Here is a 16,245-nt window from a genome sequence, read left to right on the forward strand (position 1 = left end):
GTAAGTGTGTAGTGTAGTGTGGCCACTAGGTGGGACAGGAGGACACTGAATATCTGCTTCATCTTGGTGTATGTCATGCTCGGGCCCTGATAACGAGATATCCCAGAGAAACTTCCTCAGCTGATTACTGAGAACTTTTTAGTTTTTAGAAATTATGCAATATATAATAAAATATATGCTTTTTGCACACAGTTCAAGAACAGAAATTTGAAGAAAAATAATCACTTAAATGTGCATTTTGGAAGTTTCCTATCCACTAGTCTGAAACAAGATATTTTGGAAACAAAATTACCTAAAATCTCAAAATTGGAAATGGCATAAAAAAAGCCCAACAAAAAACGATGTTTTCACCTGTAGTGTTTGTCCTTAACATTTTTATGACACAAAGTTGTTCTGCTCTCTAAATATATAATATACACAAAAATCATTACTAAGAATTAAAGAATGTTTATTAAAAGAACAGTTACAACTGACTTTTTAAAAACTTAAACTATATTTACAAGCAAATACTGGAACACAATGTGTTTTTTACAGCATATTTAAATTTCAAAGAAATTTTCAGCTATTCCAGTTCCACACAGCCTCACCACAAGGTGTGTTTAATTTACCATACATACCTAGCATTGCAGGTTGTGTTTGAAAAATTAAAAAACAGTTACTCTATTTATAGTGTTTGTTTCACATTAAAGAGCTCAAATCTGAGTTTATGTTTAAAAAAATAAAAACATTCAACTCCTACAGGTGAAAGACGGAAACAAAATTGCAACAGTTTTATAGTTTAAATTGATGAGTTTACCAGGGCAAAAGTCACATCTCGCCTTTGTTCCATTGATTTTAACTCTTTAATTCATTCAAACAATATGTAAGGGTTTGTTTTTTTTCCATTTACAATGGTTTGGCATTTCAGCTCCAATCAGTCCTTATCTGAAAAGTAAAAATCCTCTTCCTCTTCACTATCAGACAGCTGGCCACCATTTCCCGGGAACATCTCCCAGACTACAAAGGTGTCATCTTCAAGTAAAAAGGGACAGAAATGGGTTTTGTTAAAAAAAGGCAATGTGTTCAATTCATTTCTGAAATTCTCCCTGTGAACAGAGCTACATGTACATACAGCAGTATACAAAAAGCCGACAATTTCGCAATTTAATAAAACTTAAACAGCTCTACCTGTGTTAACACAATACAAACAATATAAATCAAATTTATATTAGGGTTTTTTTTTTTTGCACACGTCTCAGGAATCCTACCTGCATTACCACATCTTCTCATTGTTCGTTTAACTGATGGTGTGGGTGAGAAGCTCTGAAAGAAACAACAAAGGGAAATTATATTTTTACAATAAAAAAACAATAATTGATCTGTTTAATATAACAAGAATCTCAGAAATGAGCCCTTGTGAATTATCACCTTTGAAGAAGGAGCCTGTTTGCAGACGTTAAATTGATTTTTTTTCATCCTTTTCTGGAGTTGATAGACGTACTTGTCATCATGGTTCCTTTGCAATTAAAAAAAAAGAAAAGAGGCAAGTTATTTATTATACTGCGATCACTTTTTACAAGCTAGAACACAGAAGTTAATGTCATTCACCTGCTTGGAGAACCCATCATGCCAGGAGTGATATGCAGACACTGAGGAGTCTTCACTTCAGGGAAACCTGTCGACATGGGGGTCAGTGGCTCCATGTCTGGGAGTTTGAAGTCGTGCTCACTCGGACACATGGAGGGCATCTATGCATCAGGACAGGTGGGAGGGAAACAGTTAGCACTGGTTTTGTATGGTGTCATTATTATTATTATTGCAAAATTTTTGCAAAGACGGAAAGAATCAAACCTCAAAGCGTTTATTCTGCATGTACGCAGAGCTGAAAACGTCCTCAACATCGTCTCTGGGCATGTTGTCCAGGAACTGACGCACCTGCTGCTTTCTCTTGAAGGTTCCCGCTCGGGCAGATATCACCGGATCATCTGTCACTGGGCATAAATAATAGCTTTTGAAATCTCTGCCATTAAACACGCCCTCCCTTTTGCATAAACATGTAGATAAATCTAGTTACTAAAAATATACTATGAAAGGTTTTCTTAAAAAAAAAACAACTATGTATGGACTCATACAGAAGTAATCCCCTCAGTCATCACTTATGACCCACCAGTGGTGTGTGGCGGTGTCTTTTTCTGCAGACTCTGCCCTCTGCCTGTATTTTCTAATGTGCTCCTTCTTTTCTGTGTTTGGGACTTTTTTCTGTGTGTGTGCCGCCACAGCGCTTAGATAAGGTTTGGGCTTTAAAAAATCAGGAAATCAGGTGCCAGACTGTAAGTTGCATGCACCCAAGAAACGAAGGTCCAAAGAAAACATATATAGTGAGGCAAAATGCCAAACGACTGAATCTGGGCTTGACATTCATGCTCACTTTCACTGTTGAGCGTGTTTGCACACATAAACACACACATGGCATACATACGTAAATGTTGCATTACCTCAATCTGATTGGACCGTTCCTTGTCCCTTCTATTCCAACATTGCCAAGGCAGGCGTGAAAAGACGCAAGAAGGAAACGTTCCTAAATGTAGTGCTTGCGTGAATAGTGAAACTCACTAGCATTGCCTGAAGGAACTGTGTGAAAGACGCTTTTTAGAAAGCAGCGAGCTTACAACCCAAACTAAAAACGTTCTCTACCTGGATCTTTTGTTGCTTCCACCTTTTTGGGTTTCTTGGCTTTTTTAGCGGGGGTCTGGGAGGTTCCCTGGGTCGTGTGCTTGTGGTGACACTCTTCTGCAGAACGTGTTCCGACCACCCTCGCCACCTTTTCCCAGTAAGCTGTCATGTGCTTGGGGTAGTAGGACACAGCCCTGGAGACATAAACACCAGTGAGCTGTGAGGTTACATACAGAAAAATACAACTGTAATTCCACAAAATGCTACTTTCTCAATCTGTAGCTTTACTAGGCTTACTCTTGTAGCTTCACGAGCTCTGCCTCCGTCCACTCGTCGTCATCTCGCTCTGCTGGAATCGGAGCGTTGCCTTTCTTTGATTGGGGTTTCTTACTGGATTGTGTCAACTTAGGTGACGGCTTGGAGGGTGAAGACGATTTGCTGCGTTTGCTCTGTTTGCCTTTTGTTTGCGTTACTCTAGGTTTTTTTTTTAATTCTTCCTTGAACTCCTCAGATGACTGTGACGAATCGCTTGATGGAAACACGTAGTTTGGTCGTGGTTTAGGGGCTCCCCTGCCTCTCTCCCTGTGTACTTCTTTCCGCTGCTTCTTTCTCCCAACGACCTCATCAGGCGATGATGTGGATGTTCTGTCATTAACAGATTCTGGAGATGCTCGGACAGCGTGTTTTCTGCCTCTCACTGACGGCTTTGAGGTGCCATGTGTCTGTTTTTTTGACCTCCATGTTGAAGACTTTTCAGGTTTACTTTGCCTTTGGGGGACAGTGTCCACATGCATTGTTCTGTCTTTAGCTGGACGCCTTTGGCTGGACCTTGTGTGCCTGCCAGACCATTCGTCAGTGCTGCTATGTGTTTCCACAGGAGGTTCTTGTGAGTAAGAGGGCTTCTCGTCAGGCTTAACCTTGGCTCTGTTGTGTTTGCGGAGTGGAGCCTTGACCTTCCTCAGCGGTACCGACGTCTCTTCGTCACTGGCCGATTCACGTTGTTTACGGCCTGAAAACAAAGGCGACAGTTATCTGCATACAGCTCGTAACATGTCCCACGATCAAAGTTCCTGCACACTTTCACAGACAAAATTTCAAAACTTCACCATGACTTTCAAGGACCCATAATAGTTTTTTCTCCCCCCACGTGCCCAGCATTTTTGAAACATATCATAGTCAAACTCTATGCAAACATAATTTCAGTTAGCGTGTGTATAGGAAGGGAGAGACAGAGGGCAGAGAGAAAATTTAAGAAATGATGATTTTACGAATGATTACCATGATGGTAAACAAAACTTCACACATCAACACATATTATATCAACATTACATCCGCAGCTACTGAAACTAAAACTGCTTCTATGTTACAATATGTGTAAGGTTATCCATGGAAGATTACTATAACATATGCATAATGCAAAACAAAATTACATGACTTTTCCAAAACTGTCAATAACTTTTACTGATTCAATTACTTTTCTAGGCCTGGAATATGTGACTGTGGAATTCCGTGACTTTTCCAGCTTTTCCATGACTGTGGGAACCCTGCACAACACTGAAACTCCAGCTCTAAGTTATGTTTACCTTCACTGCAGGGCAGGAACACACGGACAGGTTTCTGTGACGCCCTCGTAGACACTGTCGTAGTGACCTGATGTGATACATAGAAATTTACATTAGAATAATCGGTGGTTTATAGATAAAAAAATATTCTGGATTATTATGTGGCTCATGAGCTCAACTTCAGGTGCTTACAGGGATGCAGATGGAGGTATCGTAACATTCGTGGATAGTAACATTCATCTGTGCATCCAGAATGACTCTCCCTCCTTTCCAATACTCCAGAGGAGGCTTAATCACACGACCACTTCGAGACACTCTTGCAGAAGTCATGGATTCAGGAGGACAGGAATCAGCTGGAGAGGACGACAAAATAACTGTAAGGATAAAAGACTAAGATGAGTATTTAGCCATACTAGCTGCTCTGAAGATGGCGATGTCCGTCAGTCAGAAGGTCAGTCAACCGCTTTGGTCTACACTGAAACATCTCAACACTGGATGGCCTGCCATTAAATCTGGTGCAGCCATTTAAGGTCCCCAGAAGATGAATCCCAATAACTCGGACCATCAAGTCACAACTGTCCAAACTTTAGTAAAAGTGCAAAACTACTGACATTCCCATTAACTTCAGCTGTATTTTGTGTTAATTATCATCCTCCCAAAATATGTTAAGATGGGAAATAAGGCAAACATATACCTGCGTGGCATCAGCACGTTAGCAGTATCACTGTGAGCATCTTAGCATGCTGAAAAATTGGTTTGTGGACTCTTGTATTGAAGCCTCTAGTTTGACAATTTGGTCATCGCCATTTTGGTTTTATGTAGGCGCAACAGACCACACTTGGGTGAGAGGTTGGAGCTGGGAAGGAGTGAGGGGTGAATCTGACTGAGAGACCGGGACAACGCCTCACAGACGGCAGCGCTGCAACCACTGATTGATTTATCAATAAGTCGTCAACTATTAAATGAATCAATTTGTTTGAGTATTTTTTTTTATTTAAAGAAAATTTTCTCTAATTGCAGCTTCTTAAATGTAAATATTTACTGGTTTCTTACACTATGACAGTAAACTGAAAATCTTTTGCTTGTGGACAAAATAAAACTTTAGGATGTCATCTCAGGGTTTGGAAATCACAGATTAACATTTTTCACTATTTTCTGACATTTTAAAGACCTAAACAAACAACTTGTGTTAGTTGCAGCCCTCTCTGACAGCCTGTCATTAAAAGTGGCCATAGCCTTCATTAAGCATAACTTTAAACTCTCATAAAATCGGAACAGGTGAGTTATATAAAAGTTCGCCCCCCCGTGTAGTTGTCACAAATGTTGAAATTAGCTATACAGACCAAAGCCTAAAACCTTTTTTGTACCAGGATGTGAACATGTTTATTTCTACTGTAAACTTGGGCATTTTAACATGGAGGTCTACGGGGATCTGCTCTGTTTTGCAGCCAGTCTCAAGTGGCCATTCAAGGAACCAGTTTTTGGCAATTCAGCGCTGGCTTAATTTTTCCAGCCCTGTGGGTTGCCGTTTGGTGCAGCCCCACAGAGCCGCTGGCACAGGCTGTAGACTCAGTATTGTTACATTCAGAATGAATCTCCATGTGATACATTTGTATAATGAAACAATAGACCTTTCTGCTGCTGTTAAAAAAAAAAGCAAAACAGAAAGCACAAAATAATAAGAACTGGAGGAAAAGTAGTGTTTTCTACAGCTCTTTAAACCAAATAACTAATGGGAGTAGCAGGCCTCAGTGCAAGAACATGTCGTTGCATGTTCTCAAACAAAGAATTTACTTGCTGAGCTGTTAACTAAAGCATTAATTTCGTACTCACGTGCCCTCAAAGACTTTTGCTTGTGTTGCTTCACTGAATGGTTGATGGAGGACGCCTGAGATTTCGATCTTGATATGACGACTCTCCCCTGAGTGTTCCTCTCTGTTTCTCTATTGGGGTCGCTGCAACAAAATAAAATTCAGCTCTTTAAATAACCACATTTTAACCACTATTTGTTAATAGTTTTTGAGTTCTTTCGGACATCAAATGGTATTAAGTATTATGCTTTTATTGTAACAGCAATTATCAGTAACAGCACAAAATGAACAGAAATAAATATTCTTACTCTTTTGACTCTGACAGAAACCTCTCATAAAGTGCCTCCCAGTCTGGAGGAAACCCATTAGCAAACTTCTTCAAAAGCCACTTTGGAAACTCTGCAAGCAAAAATGAAAGATACATGAAGAGAAGTGTTAATCCACAAAGTATTGACATTTGCATAAGTTTTCTTTCTGTTGTGTCTTTTTTAACTTCTTTCTGCCAAAGTGAATCATTTTCTCTGTGGAAAGTATCCGCCCACACAAAATCTGGCTTACCGGACTCAATATTCTTATTCATCTTTCCGACCAAAATGTAAACCCTGCCGGAGACCGTCTTTACCACAGACTTAGAAACCCTGTCCACAATGATGTTACTGTTCCATGGTATGTTGTCGTCCCTAGGCGAAAAAGACAAGTAAACAAAAAAAAGTGTTCACACTAAACCACACAGATCCAAAATCTAAAGCATAAACACGTCCGTCTCCTTTGACAGTATCTGAATAAACAATCTGAAAATTAGTTACCATAAACTCTGACAGCGTTATATTCTTCCTTTTTTGTAAAATCACGGTGCTTCAAGGAAAAACTTACCGGTGAACTCCATCAACAAACAAGCCCTTGTGATTTTTCCTCAGGAACCATTTTTTGAGATAAATCACGCTTTCCTGCCAAAGACAAAAACAAAATTGTCAAAAACAAGACAAACTATAACTGATTTCAATTTCCCATCATTTCCCATTTTCATCAAAAATGTGCCTCCAAATTAAAACCTCAAAGGAATAGCTCAGATTTTCTGAAGGGGGGTTGTATGAGGTACGTTCTTTTCCACAGTCGGTGTATTACCGCCGATCGATGGCGGTTAGCATGCAGACAGGAGTACTGACACTGAAGCTAAGTGATTTACTGCTGTGGAGGGGGTCAACAAGATATGTATGAAAATGTATTTGAGCCACCTAAAGAAAGTCAGTGTATGCTATATTCAGAGTATTTTCACAGCTTCACCTTCATGTCAGACAGTTAATTGCAACAAAGAACTGGAGCTGTTTTGTCGCTCTCTTCAAAGCCGGACTCCACAGAGAAAAACTGTGATTTATAACATTCCTGAACGCAAGAGCTGCTGCTCTACCACCGCCTTGATCAGTTATACTGTTCATGTTATTGTGTGACTTTGGTTTTTACAAGCATTAGTTAAAATTCACCAACGTATCACGATAACACAAACATGATATAGCATACACTTTAACTGAAATTGTTTTGGCTGGGAGTTTTTTTAGGTGCCTAAAATATATGTTACTGCTGATCCTTAGCCTCCCTGTCTGATCAGCATAAGACTCTTTTATTTACCCTAAAATAAACCGAAGACTTCCTTTTAAAAGGTGTTAGTTTTTAAATAAGTGTCCTCTACTCACACTTGGGAATTTCGTGCGCTGGGGCCACCTGTTTGGCTTGAACACAGCCTCTTGTTTCTTTGGTATGGAGATCCGTGGGGTATTCAGTACAAGTGGGTCTTCGAACAAAACACACTGCGGTGACACAGCAGGACTCGGGACATCTTCTGAGGGATCTGTGTCTGATTGGCTGTCAGCTGGCTCGACTCTGGAGCGGCTGACAGGAACCACACTTTCTGGAGCACCTCTACAATCAACGTCCTCCATCTCACCCACGCTGTGAGCTGTGGAGGGAGGCGTGTCTCTGCGCTGGTGGAGGTTATCTGTGGGGAAACATAAACAAAACTATAAAACATGCAAACCGTAATGAAAAACACAAAAGAGCCTTTGCTGACATCAGCTAGAACATTGGTTTCCAACCTTTTTCCTTGGGGGACCCCTCTTCTTTTATTGGGTAAAAGGCCTCTGACTGAGTGACTGATTTTATAGATATTTCACATTATAATGCACAACAATAACAGTACAGAACGCAATGACTGCAGGAACAGCAATAAATGAGCAGTTTGGATGATTTCTGAGCAGATTATTTCCTGTGAGTATTAGCTTGGAGATGAGTTGTCCTAACAGTTTTGGAAACTTTTTATATGATTCTGTGTGTCATGCTTTTTTAAATTATCATACATACTTTAAAGGCTTCTTTTAAGACAAATTCAGTGTTTTCTTCTCGCTGAAACATTGCCATTATTGTTAGCTCGTGGGTTGTTTTAACTGTCTACTTGTCTAATATGATTTTTTTTTTAATGTATATCTTGAATAATAATCTTATCTTAAAAAATAACAATTTCTATTAAGAACTAGACAAAATGGATAGTGCATGTTTCAACTGTGAGACATTATTTTGTGTAAATAAAAAGTATCAGATACATACATAACACATTTCACTTTTTTGTTAATTCTATTTTTGTTTCAATCTACTTATTTTATTTTTTCCATGCTTGAAAGATCTTCGCATTTATTTGGTGGATGTTGTTTTTTTTATGTTCATATAAACCAATTAAAAGATTATTACAAAAAAATATATAATTTTGTTTTGAGATATGGTGTAGTGTTTTGGGGTTTTTTAAGGGTTTTTTTTATACCCCAGAAATTAAAGTCGCCTCATGACCCCCCGTGAAACTTTGGTGACTCCTACTGGGAGTCAGGACCCCCAAGTTGAGAACTAGTGAGCTATAACTTTTTGCTTTGCTGGATTTAAGTATTTTAACTTCCTAATACACTCACCACCTGCGTCAAAGAGATCCCTCGTGCTGCTGCTGACTTTATGAACTTCCTGCTGCTCCTTTTTACTTTCCCTCTCCTTCAAGTACGCAAACATCTTGGCTGGAGACATCGGAGGAAGAGTTTCCAAACGAACAAAGCAATCTGTTCAAAACAGCAAAAACTCATCAGCTGACTTCTTACCTAACACAAGGAAAAGAGTAAAACCCTTTGAGACATGAACAAACTGGCTTGATTTCTCTGAAAAAAATTAGAAGAAGGCAATAAGCAACGAAAAAATCATCCTGAAATTAGTAAGATATCAGTAAAAAATAAATAAATACAAGAAAATGTGTTTAAAAAAAATATGTTAGCAAAACAAAGCAAACAAGGAAATGACCTGAAAGGTGCTTAAAATGTATAAGCCTGTAACATAATTTGAAATATGCAGTTATGATTATTATAACTACAGCTTTTTCCTGGCTTTTTTCTTTTTTCCATAGACATTTTCCCTATTTTTAACACAATTTTCTACTAGTTTCTTGCAATTTGTGGCAAAAGAAGAAATCATCCATTAGTAAAAAAAAAAAAAAAAAAAACAGACCAAAAACATGAACATGACCTGAAAATTAGTTTAAAAAATGTTTAAAAAAGAACATTAATAATAACGCAAAACAAATATTTACCATATGAACTGTCTTGTATATCTATCAGTGCAGTTGCTTGTATAGATACTAAGGTGACCAGCTGTTGTATGTTCTGCAGTGTGTCACTGTATTTCAATGTTCTTTTGGAAAAAAATAAAGACATAAAAAGAAAGTAAAACTAAACAAACAAGAAAATGTGCTTAAAATGTATAATAATTATGTAAAATATATGATGAATAAAGTGTGTTATTATAATGATAAAGATGGCTTTTCCCTTGATTTTTTCTTGTTTCCCGGGACTTTTTTTCCCTAAATCTACTAATTTCTTGCAGTTTGTGCAATTTCTTAGCACGTTGCTCATTAGCTCTTTTTTTTTTAATTGCACCAATTTGCTCAGGGTTCAGGATGTCGATCCAGAGTTAATCTGGATTAAAGCATCAATAATATCTCACGTTTCTTTCTGATGGCTCTCGGTGATGGGAGCGCTGGTTCATGAGTGAACTTGTCCATCTCTGGTCCTCTGAAATTACCCATGTCCTCCACCTGAGTGTGGATGTCCTCACTGAGAGCACTGGAGGTTTTCCTCTCTTGTGGCTGACTTGTGGGTCCACTGCTGACCTCCTTTGTGCTGCTGCTGACTCTGTTAAACTCCTGCGACTCCCATTTACTCCTCCTCAGCCTCTTCCTCATGGGGGAGCACATATAAACCGGAGACATCAGTTTGTCAAGAGGAGCACACCCCTCCTCAAAAACACTGTCCACATATTCATTTTCCACTGGATGTATCTTTACTGGAGTCCCGCTGGTCACCCTGAAGCCCCTCGTGTCTCTGATCTGAGGTGTCTCTGTGTGGATCTGCTTTCTGTCCACCAGAGAGGACAAAGCTACCGACTCCACAAAAGCTCTTTTTCTCGGTGAACTTCCGTGTCCTCTCTCTGTCACAGGAGGCATTTCCTCCGCATTTCTGCTAATGTTTGAATAAGCGAAGCTTTTCTGAGGACTCTTTATGGGTGAAAGAGTCAACGCCTGAGCTTCATGTCGATAATAAGTAGTCCTCTGATTCTCCTTGAGCTCCTCGGTCACCCAGGTGCTCTCTGCCCGCTTCCTGGGCGACCCAAAACCTGCTCCATGTTTCTCTGTAACGTTACACAGCGGGTCCTGGGCCGTGAAAGTCCCGTCTTTAGCGCACATCTCTTCTCTCCGCACTTTGGACTTTAGCTTAGCAAACACTTTAGCAGGAGACTCAAACCGCGATTTTGTGTGTTGTAATAAATGATGATACGACGCCATGGTTTCGGTGAAAAAGAAACTTATTATTAATCCGAGGAGTTTGCTAGCGGCTAGCGGCTAGCCCGCAAATTTCAAATTTGCCATCGCTGCCCGCCTTTCCGGTAACTACCAAAACATATACGTCACTTCCGCACGTGGTATATTTCTTTCACATTAAAACTTGATTTTGTTTCGATTTCAGTTTGTCCAAACGTTTGATAAAAATAATTGAATAAAATATCTTACCTTATAAAAATGACAATAAATAATAAATAAATTCAAAGACACCTCTGTCAAGCCTTTACATAAGTATTACCAAATTAACATTTAAAAATAACCATTTAAAAATTGAGAGTTAAAAAAATAAATGAACTAAAACCAAAATAAAATAAGATAAGCAGACCAACAAAAGATGATTACACACGAGAAAAGAACACACAAGCAGTTAAACATGCTAAATGTGGTGCCCTCTACTGTTACTCTATTTTTAAATAACCGTATTATTATTATTATTTTTTATTTATTAGCCTTTTCTTTCTATAACAGTTTCGTTTTCATCCTCTGGAGAACAGTAATGAGACAAAAACCCTTAGAAGAAGCGTACTGCGCATGCCCGTATTACAGTTATACTTCCGGTGTTAGGTTGTTTGTTGACTGTCGCTAGTGATCTGTCAGCTGGAGATAACGCTGAAATTCACAGGACCTGTTAATACCATATCGTTCTTATCTATATGAACAGTTTGACTATTACGTCTAATACAAAACGGACCGTTGTTTCTGTAAATATATTTGGATTTAAAGTGTTGTTTCGGTGTGAATAAACTCCGGACCGGTGTGAGTGAAGTGATGCAACATGGCAGCAACTCCTCTTCGTAAGTGTTTTGTCTCGGCGCTGAGGACACATACTTGGTGTCAGAGCCGTGGACTTCACTCTGTGGCAGAGAGGACAGTCAGCAGGGTGTCCTCTGTAGTGATATGTAAGCACAGGGGAGCTGAGAGCCTGGATAAAGGACCCCCGGTGTGGGACAGACAGAGAGGAGGGGACAGCAGCAGCTCCTCTCTGCTCAGGTCAGTCTCTGTGGGTCTGGGTCTCTGCGGTGCGGTGCTGCTGGACACTCAGAAAAACAAAGACCAGGAGGACGGAGGTTTCTCGATATCCGGGAGGTTTCGTGAACTCATCCTGCCAACAGCCCAGTGTGCCTCTCCCTTTAAACCGGACAGCCCCCGTTACAGATACAACTTTATTGCAGATGTGGTGGAAAAGTCCACTCCAGCTGTCGTTTACATCGAAATCGTGGTCAGGTGAGTCATGAAAAGGTGACAGAGTAGTTGAAATGTCAGTTAATTTACAACAAATCCTAAACTACAGTATCACCCAGTGGATGAGGTACCTAAAATCTGCATACTTGAGTCATAATACATTTTCTTTTGCCAGAAAAGTCACCTGTTAGAAAATTCAGTAAAGATTTAAAAGTGTCTGATAATTACAGTCATTTTATGATATTAAATGTATTTAACCCTTTGAAACATGAGAAATTTGCCTTAATTTCCTTCAAAAAACATGGGAACACTGTCAATGAGCAAAAAAAGAATTACCCAAAAATTAACAAGAAGTGAATAAGAAAGTGACAATAAGCTATTCCCCAATTTTTCTGGGGACACCCTGGAAATCTCTCGAGGTCCAAAGGGAGTCATCGGATCCTTTTTGAGAACCACTGCTCTATGAATTTAATTCATTTTCATTTTTTCACCACATGAAATCATATGAATAGAATTCTGGTGAAATGTAAAAAAGTAAAGTATCAAATTGCATAAAGAGCCTTAAACTGGGTCCTGTTACTGGGACAAGCTGAAGCAGCACGTTTATGAACTGCTAAAATGATGTTTTGCTCTCTGCCTCTCTCTTCATGAATAAACATATTTTGCCTCCAGGCTGGTTAAGCTCAACTGCTTTTACTGTTTTACAGAAACCCATTTTTAGGAAGAGAAGTGCCGATGTCAAATGGCTCTGGTTTCATCATCAGCAGTGACGGTCTCATTGTCACCAATGCTCACGTTGTGGCCAACAAAAGAGGTGTCCGTGTGAAGCTCAACAACGGAGACACGTACAACGCCACTGTGCAAGATGTTGATCAGGCGGCCGACATCGCTACCATCAAAATCACTACGAAGGTGAGTAACTGCGTATAATAATCTCTGCTTGAGGAACTGAATGTTCATTTTTTTACCTCAGTGGATCCATGTTATGCTTCCATCACTTTGCCATGGAGACGACCTGTCAGCATCACCACTGTAGCAGACAGAATCAGAAAACCACAATGAAAGTAACAATTTAAGGAAATAACACAAATGGTTTCTTTAGAAACATAAAAACCAGGGGAATGACACCAATAAAGCCAGATGGTTCATAACAAAATATTCAAATTTCAATCAAAATTAGCAACATTTTTATGGCATTTAAATACATTTTAGTGACTGTTTAATATGAATTTCACCATATTGTGCAGTCATGCATCTTGGGTGTTTGTCATCTAGCAAACATGCACTCTTGAGGAGACAGAACAAGAGTCCCCTTAAATATACAATATACAGTGTATAAAGTAGTGTCATGGTTAACATCATCACTTTAATCAGACCACTGAATTTCTTTGTCATCAGTTATTTAGTGGTCTCAATTAAACATCTCTAGCCTGTGATTCATACAGTCTACTGAAATACCACTGTAGCCAGATGAATGGTCTTCAGTTGCCCCGTCAAAAAGCAGAACTGTGACAGAAGCATTAAAGGCTATTTCTCTAAGTTCTATTCTTAAACTTCTACGAGAACTTTGAGAAGTGAGGATGTACTAAACTAAAACTAAACTGTTAAATTTCTCCATTGCTCTCCTCCAACATGAAGAATCCTTTACCCACGCTCCCCCTCGGCCGGTCGTCTGATGTTCGACAAGGAGAGTTCGTGGTTGCCATGGGAAGCCCGTTCGCTCTACGTAATACAATCACGTCAGGAATCGTCAGCTCAGTGCAGAGAGGCGGTAAGGAGCTGGGCCTGTCCAAGTCCAACATGGACTACATCCAGACTGATGCCGCCATAGATGTGAGTATTCTGCAGTAATTCTGTTAAAGGATAAACGTCAATCAGCCACAACGTTAAAACCACTGACAGGTGAACTCAATAACATTGATTATCTCAGTACAATGCTACATTCTTCTGGGAACTTTGGCTCCTGGCATTCATATGGATGCTACTTAACATTTAACCCAAACATAGTTACAGACAAAGCACACACCCCTCAGCAGCTGGTGTATATTTGTACACAAAATCACGATAACAGGGTAAAGAGGACACTAGTTGCTTTGATGGCACGTTAGCAGGCCACATAAATGTCAGGAAATAAGAGCTTTAAATGGATCGGGGAAAAAATAAGCCAGTGGAGAGGTTTGACTGTGACTCAGAAATGTCTCATATTATTAACCTCACATATTTTGTTTTTCAGTTTGGAAATTCTGGAGGTCCCCTGATTAACTTGGTGAGTCACAGGTCAAGTTTAAATGTTAATCATCACATTCAAATGCCACCAAACCTGCTGTGGCTGTGGCTGTGGCTGTGGCGTGGGATGCTTTTATTATTGTTTCAGATTGACAGTACTGGACTTTGGCAGCCAAATAACAAGAGTGTTAACATAAAACCCTTTGTGAATGTGTATCTTTCCTCTACTTAGGATGGTGAAGTCATCGGTATAAACACCATGAAGGTCACTGCAGGGATCTCTTTTGCTATTCCGTCCGATCGCCTGAGACTATTTCTTGATCAAGCAGCAAACAAAAAGAGTGAGAATCAAAAGCTACATATGGCATCTTCTCTCTGTCTTCCTTATGAAAGATTTTTTTTTTTTTACACATCGTTTATTTCTCCTTCAAGATTCTTGGTTCGGTGAGTCAGAGACAAAGCGGCGATACATTGGTGTGATGATGCTGACTCTGACGCCAAGGTAAAGTCCTCACTATCACAACTCCCTGCAGTAAAACTGGGTGAAGTGTATTTACAGCAGAGTTATCGCACCACTTTGTCTAAATCCATTTCTGTTTTGCCCCTTTTCTTCAGCATCATCGCAGAGTTGAAGTTGAGAGATCCATCCTTCCCAGACGTGACACACGGCATCTTGATCCACAGGGTGATCATGGGCTCCCCGGCCAATAGGTGAGCACGTCATGAGTGTAGCTGTGCGGTGGAGGATCGTCTTGCTCTTGAAGTTTCACAGTGTTGGAGGTGGTTCGTTTTTCTTCTTCATAATGTAAGCCAGTAATGAGCTTGTATGATGTTTTTTTTCCAGAGCCGGCATGCTACCAGGAGACATCGTGGTGGAGATAAATGGAGTAAAGGTGAACACGTCAGACGAGATCTACCAGGCCGTCCGCAACAGCGACAAAATCACCATGGTGGTGCAGCGAGGAAACGAGTTGCTTCGACTGCAAATGACTCCAGAGTTCACAGAGTGACACTAACCGCGCGGTTTAGTTTCTTCACGTTAACCTGAGGGACAGACGGCCTCATCATGAGTCCTTATTTAAACGTCTAAATGTCCTGAGTTCCAGTATTTGAAGACTTTTGTTAAATATTTTGTTGATAGGAAATTTAAGCAAGAATAATTCTCAGAGGTTGTCTTTGTCAACATGGCTGACGGCTGTTAACTACACAATGATTTCAATGTCATTTCTTTAATTCAAACTGTCTAAATCATCATGAACCTGCAAGCACCTAAAGACTTATATGGATTAACAGTCAAGTATTTATTCTCAGCTTTCTTTGAGAACAATAAACATGTTTTCTACCTCTAGAAAATGCCTCTTTTTCTTCTTAAAGCAGCAAAATCGGTCATATGTCATTGTGTTTCTAAAGCTTAAAGTACAACAACCTCATTCACCGATATCTCCCGCAGTTATTTCTTCAATTTGTTCATGAGAAAGGGCCTAAGAAAAGTGTTCTTCAGAGTTGTTTACACCCATGTTACAATGATGAATCACCTTGTCCTCATAAATTGACAGCGTGTGCTAGACAATCCTAACTAGTGCAGCTAAACACATTGTAAATCCACATAAAAAGGGCATGAGACTGCAGGGCCGTGTGCACGCAGAAAAAGTTGAGAATGAAGTCAAAAATGGCCACATGAAAGTGTAATGAGGGTGGAGCACCAGACTCCAAACATAAGTCTACAATTATCAGCTCACAGTTGTATGCCTCCACAAACCAGTTAAGGTGAAGTCACAGTTTACATCCATGGCTGTCCGGATGCGTGTTGCCATGACAAATGATGCTTCAAATATGGATGCAAAAAAACGTACAAATTCTAAAACAAAGACATCGACGGACTTGCTCTCGT

At 39.8% G+C, this 16,245-nt stretch overlaps 2 protein-coding genes across 3 annotated transcripts; one reads left to right on the plus strand and one right to left on the minus strand.

The window, feature by feature from the left end:
* Positions 1 to 431: 431 nt before the first annotated feature.
* Positions 432 to 11,006, minus strand: mis18bp1 (MIS18 binding protein 1). 2 transcript variants are annotated; one of them, XM_042500082.2, is made up of 16 exons: positions 10,052 to 11,006; positions 8,977 to 9,117; positions 7,717 to 8,018; positions 6,899 to 6,972; positions 6,584 to 6,705; positions 6,334 to 6,424; positions 6,048 to 6,169; positions 4,407 to 4,567; positions 4,236 to 4,302; positions 2,950 to 3,661; positions 2,674 to 2,846; positions 1,831 to 1,964; positions 1,588 to 1,727; positions 1,408 to 1,495; positions 1,248 to 1,302; positions 432 to 1,011 (listed from the first exon to the last, which is right to left on the minus strand). In XM_042500082.2, the coding sequence occupies exons 1-16, from the start codon at positions 10,887 to 10,889 to the stop codon at positions 914 to 916; spliced, it is 3,318 nt and encodes a 1,105-aa protein (XP_042356016.2). In that variant the 5' UTR covers positions 10,890 to 11,006; the 3' UTR covers positions 432 to 913. The 2 variants fall into 2 exon arrangements, with proteins under 2 accessions (XP_042356016.2, XP_042356014.2); XM_042500080.2 differs by having other exon boundaries at positions 1,831 to 1,970.
* A 477-nt stretch (positions 11,007 to 11,483) lies between these two features.
* On the plus strand, positions 11,484 to 15,707 carry LOC121953346 (serine protease HTRA2, mitochondrial-like). Its single transcript, XM_042500380.2, has 8 exons — positions 11,484 to 12,170; positions 12,836 to 13,040; positions 13,767 to 13,961; positions 14,362 to 14,394; positions 14,587 to 14,695; positions 14,787 to 14,856; positions 14,970 to 15,065; positions 15,199 to 15,707. The coding sequence occupies exons 1-8, from the start codon at positions 11,722 to 11,724 to the stop codon at positions 15,362 to 15,364; spliced, it is 1,323 nt and encodes a 440-aa protein (XP_042356314.2). The 5' UTR covers positions 11,484 to 11,721; the 3' UTR covers positions 15,365 to 15,707.
* Positions 15,708 to 16,245: the final 538 nt, after the last annotated feature.

The sequence above is a fragment of the Plectropomus leopardus genome, chromosome 14 (assembly GCF_026936395.1).
Source record: "Plectropomus leopardus strain MGB_pleo_1.0 chromosome 14, ASM2693639v1, whole genome shotgun sequence".
NCBI classification, from domain to species: domain Eukaryota; kingdom Metazoa; phylum Chordata; class Actinopteri; order Perciformes; family Serranidae; genus Plectropomus; species Plectropomus leopardus.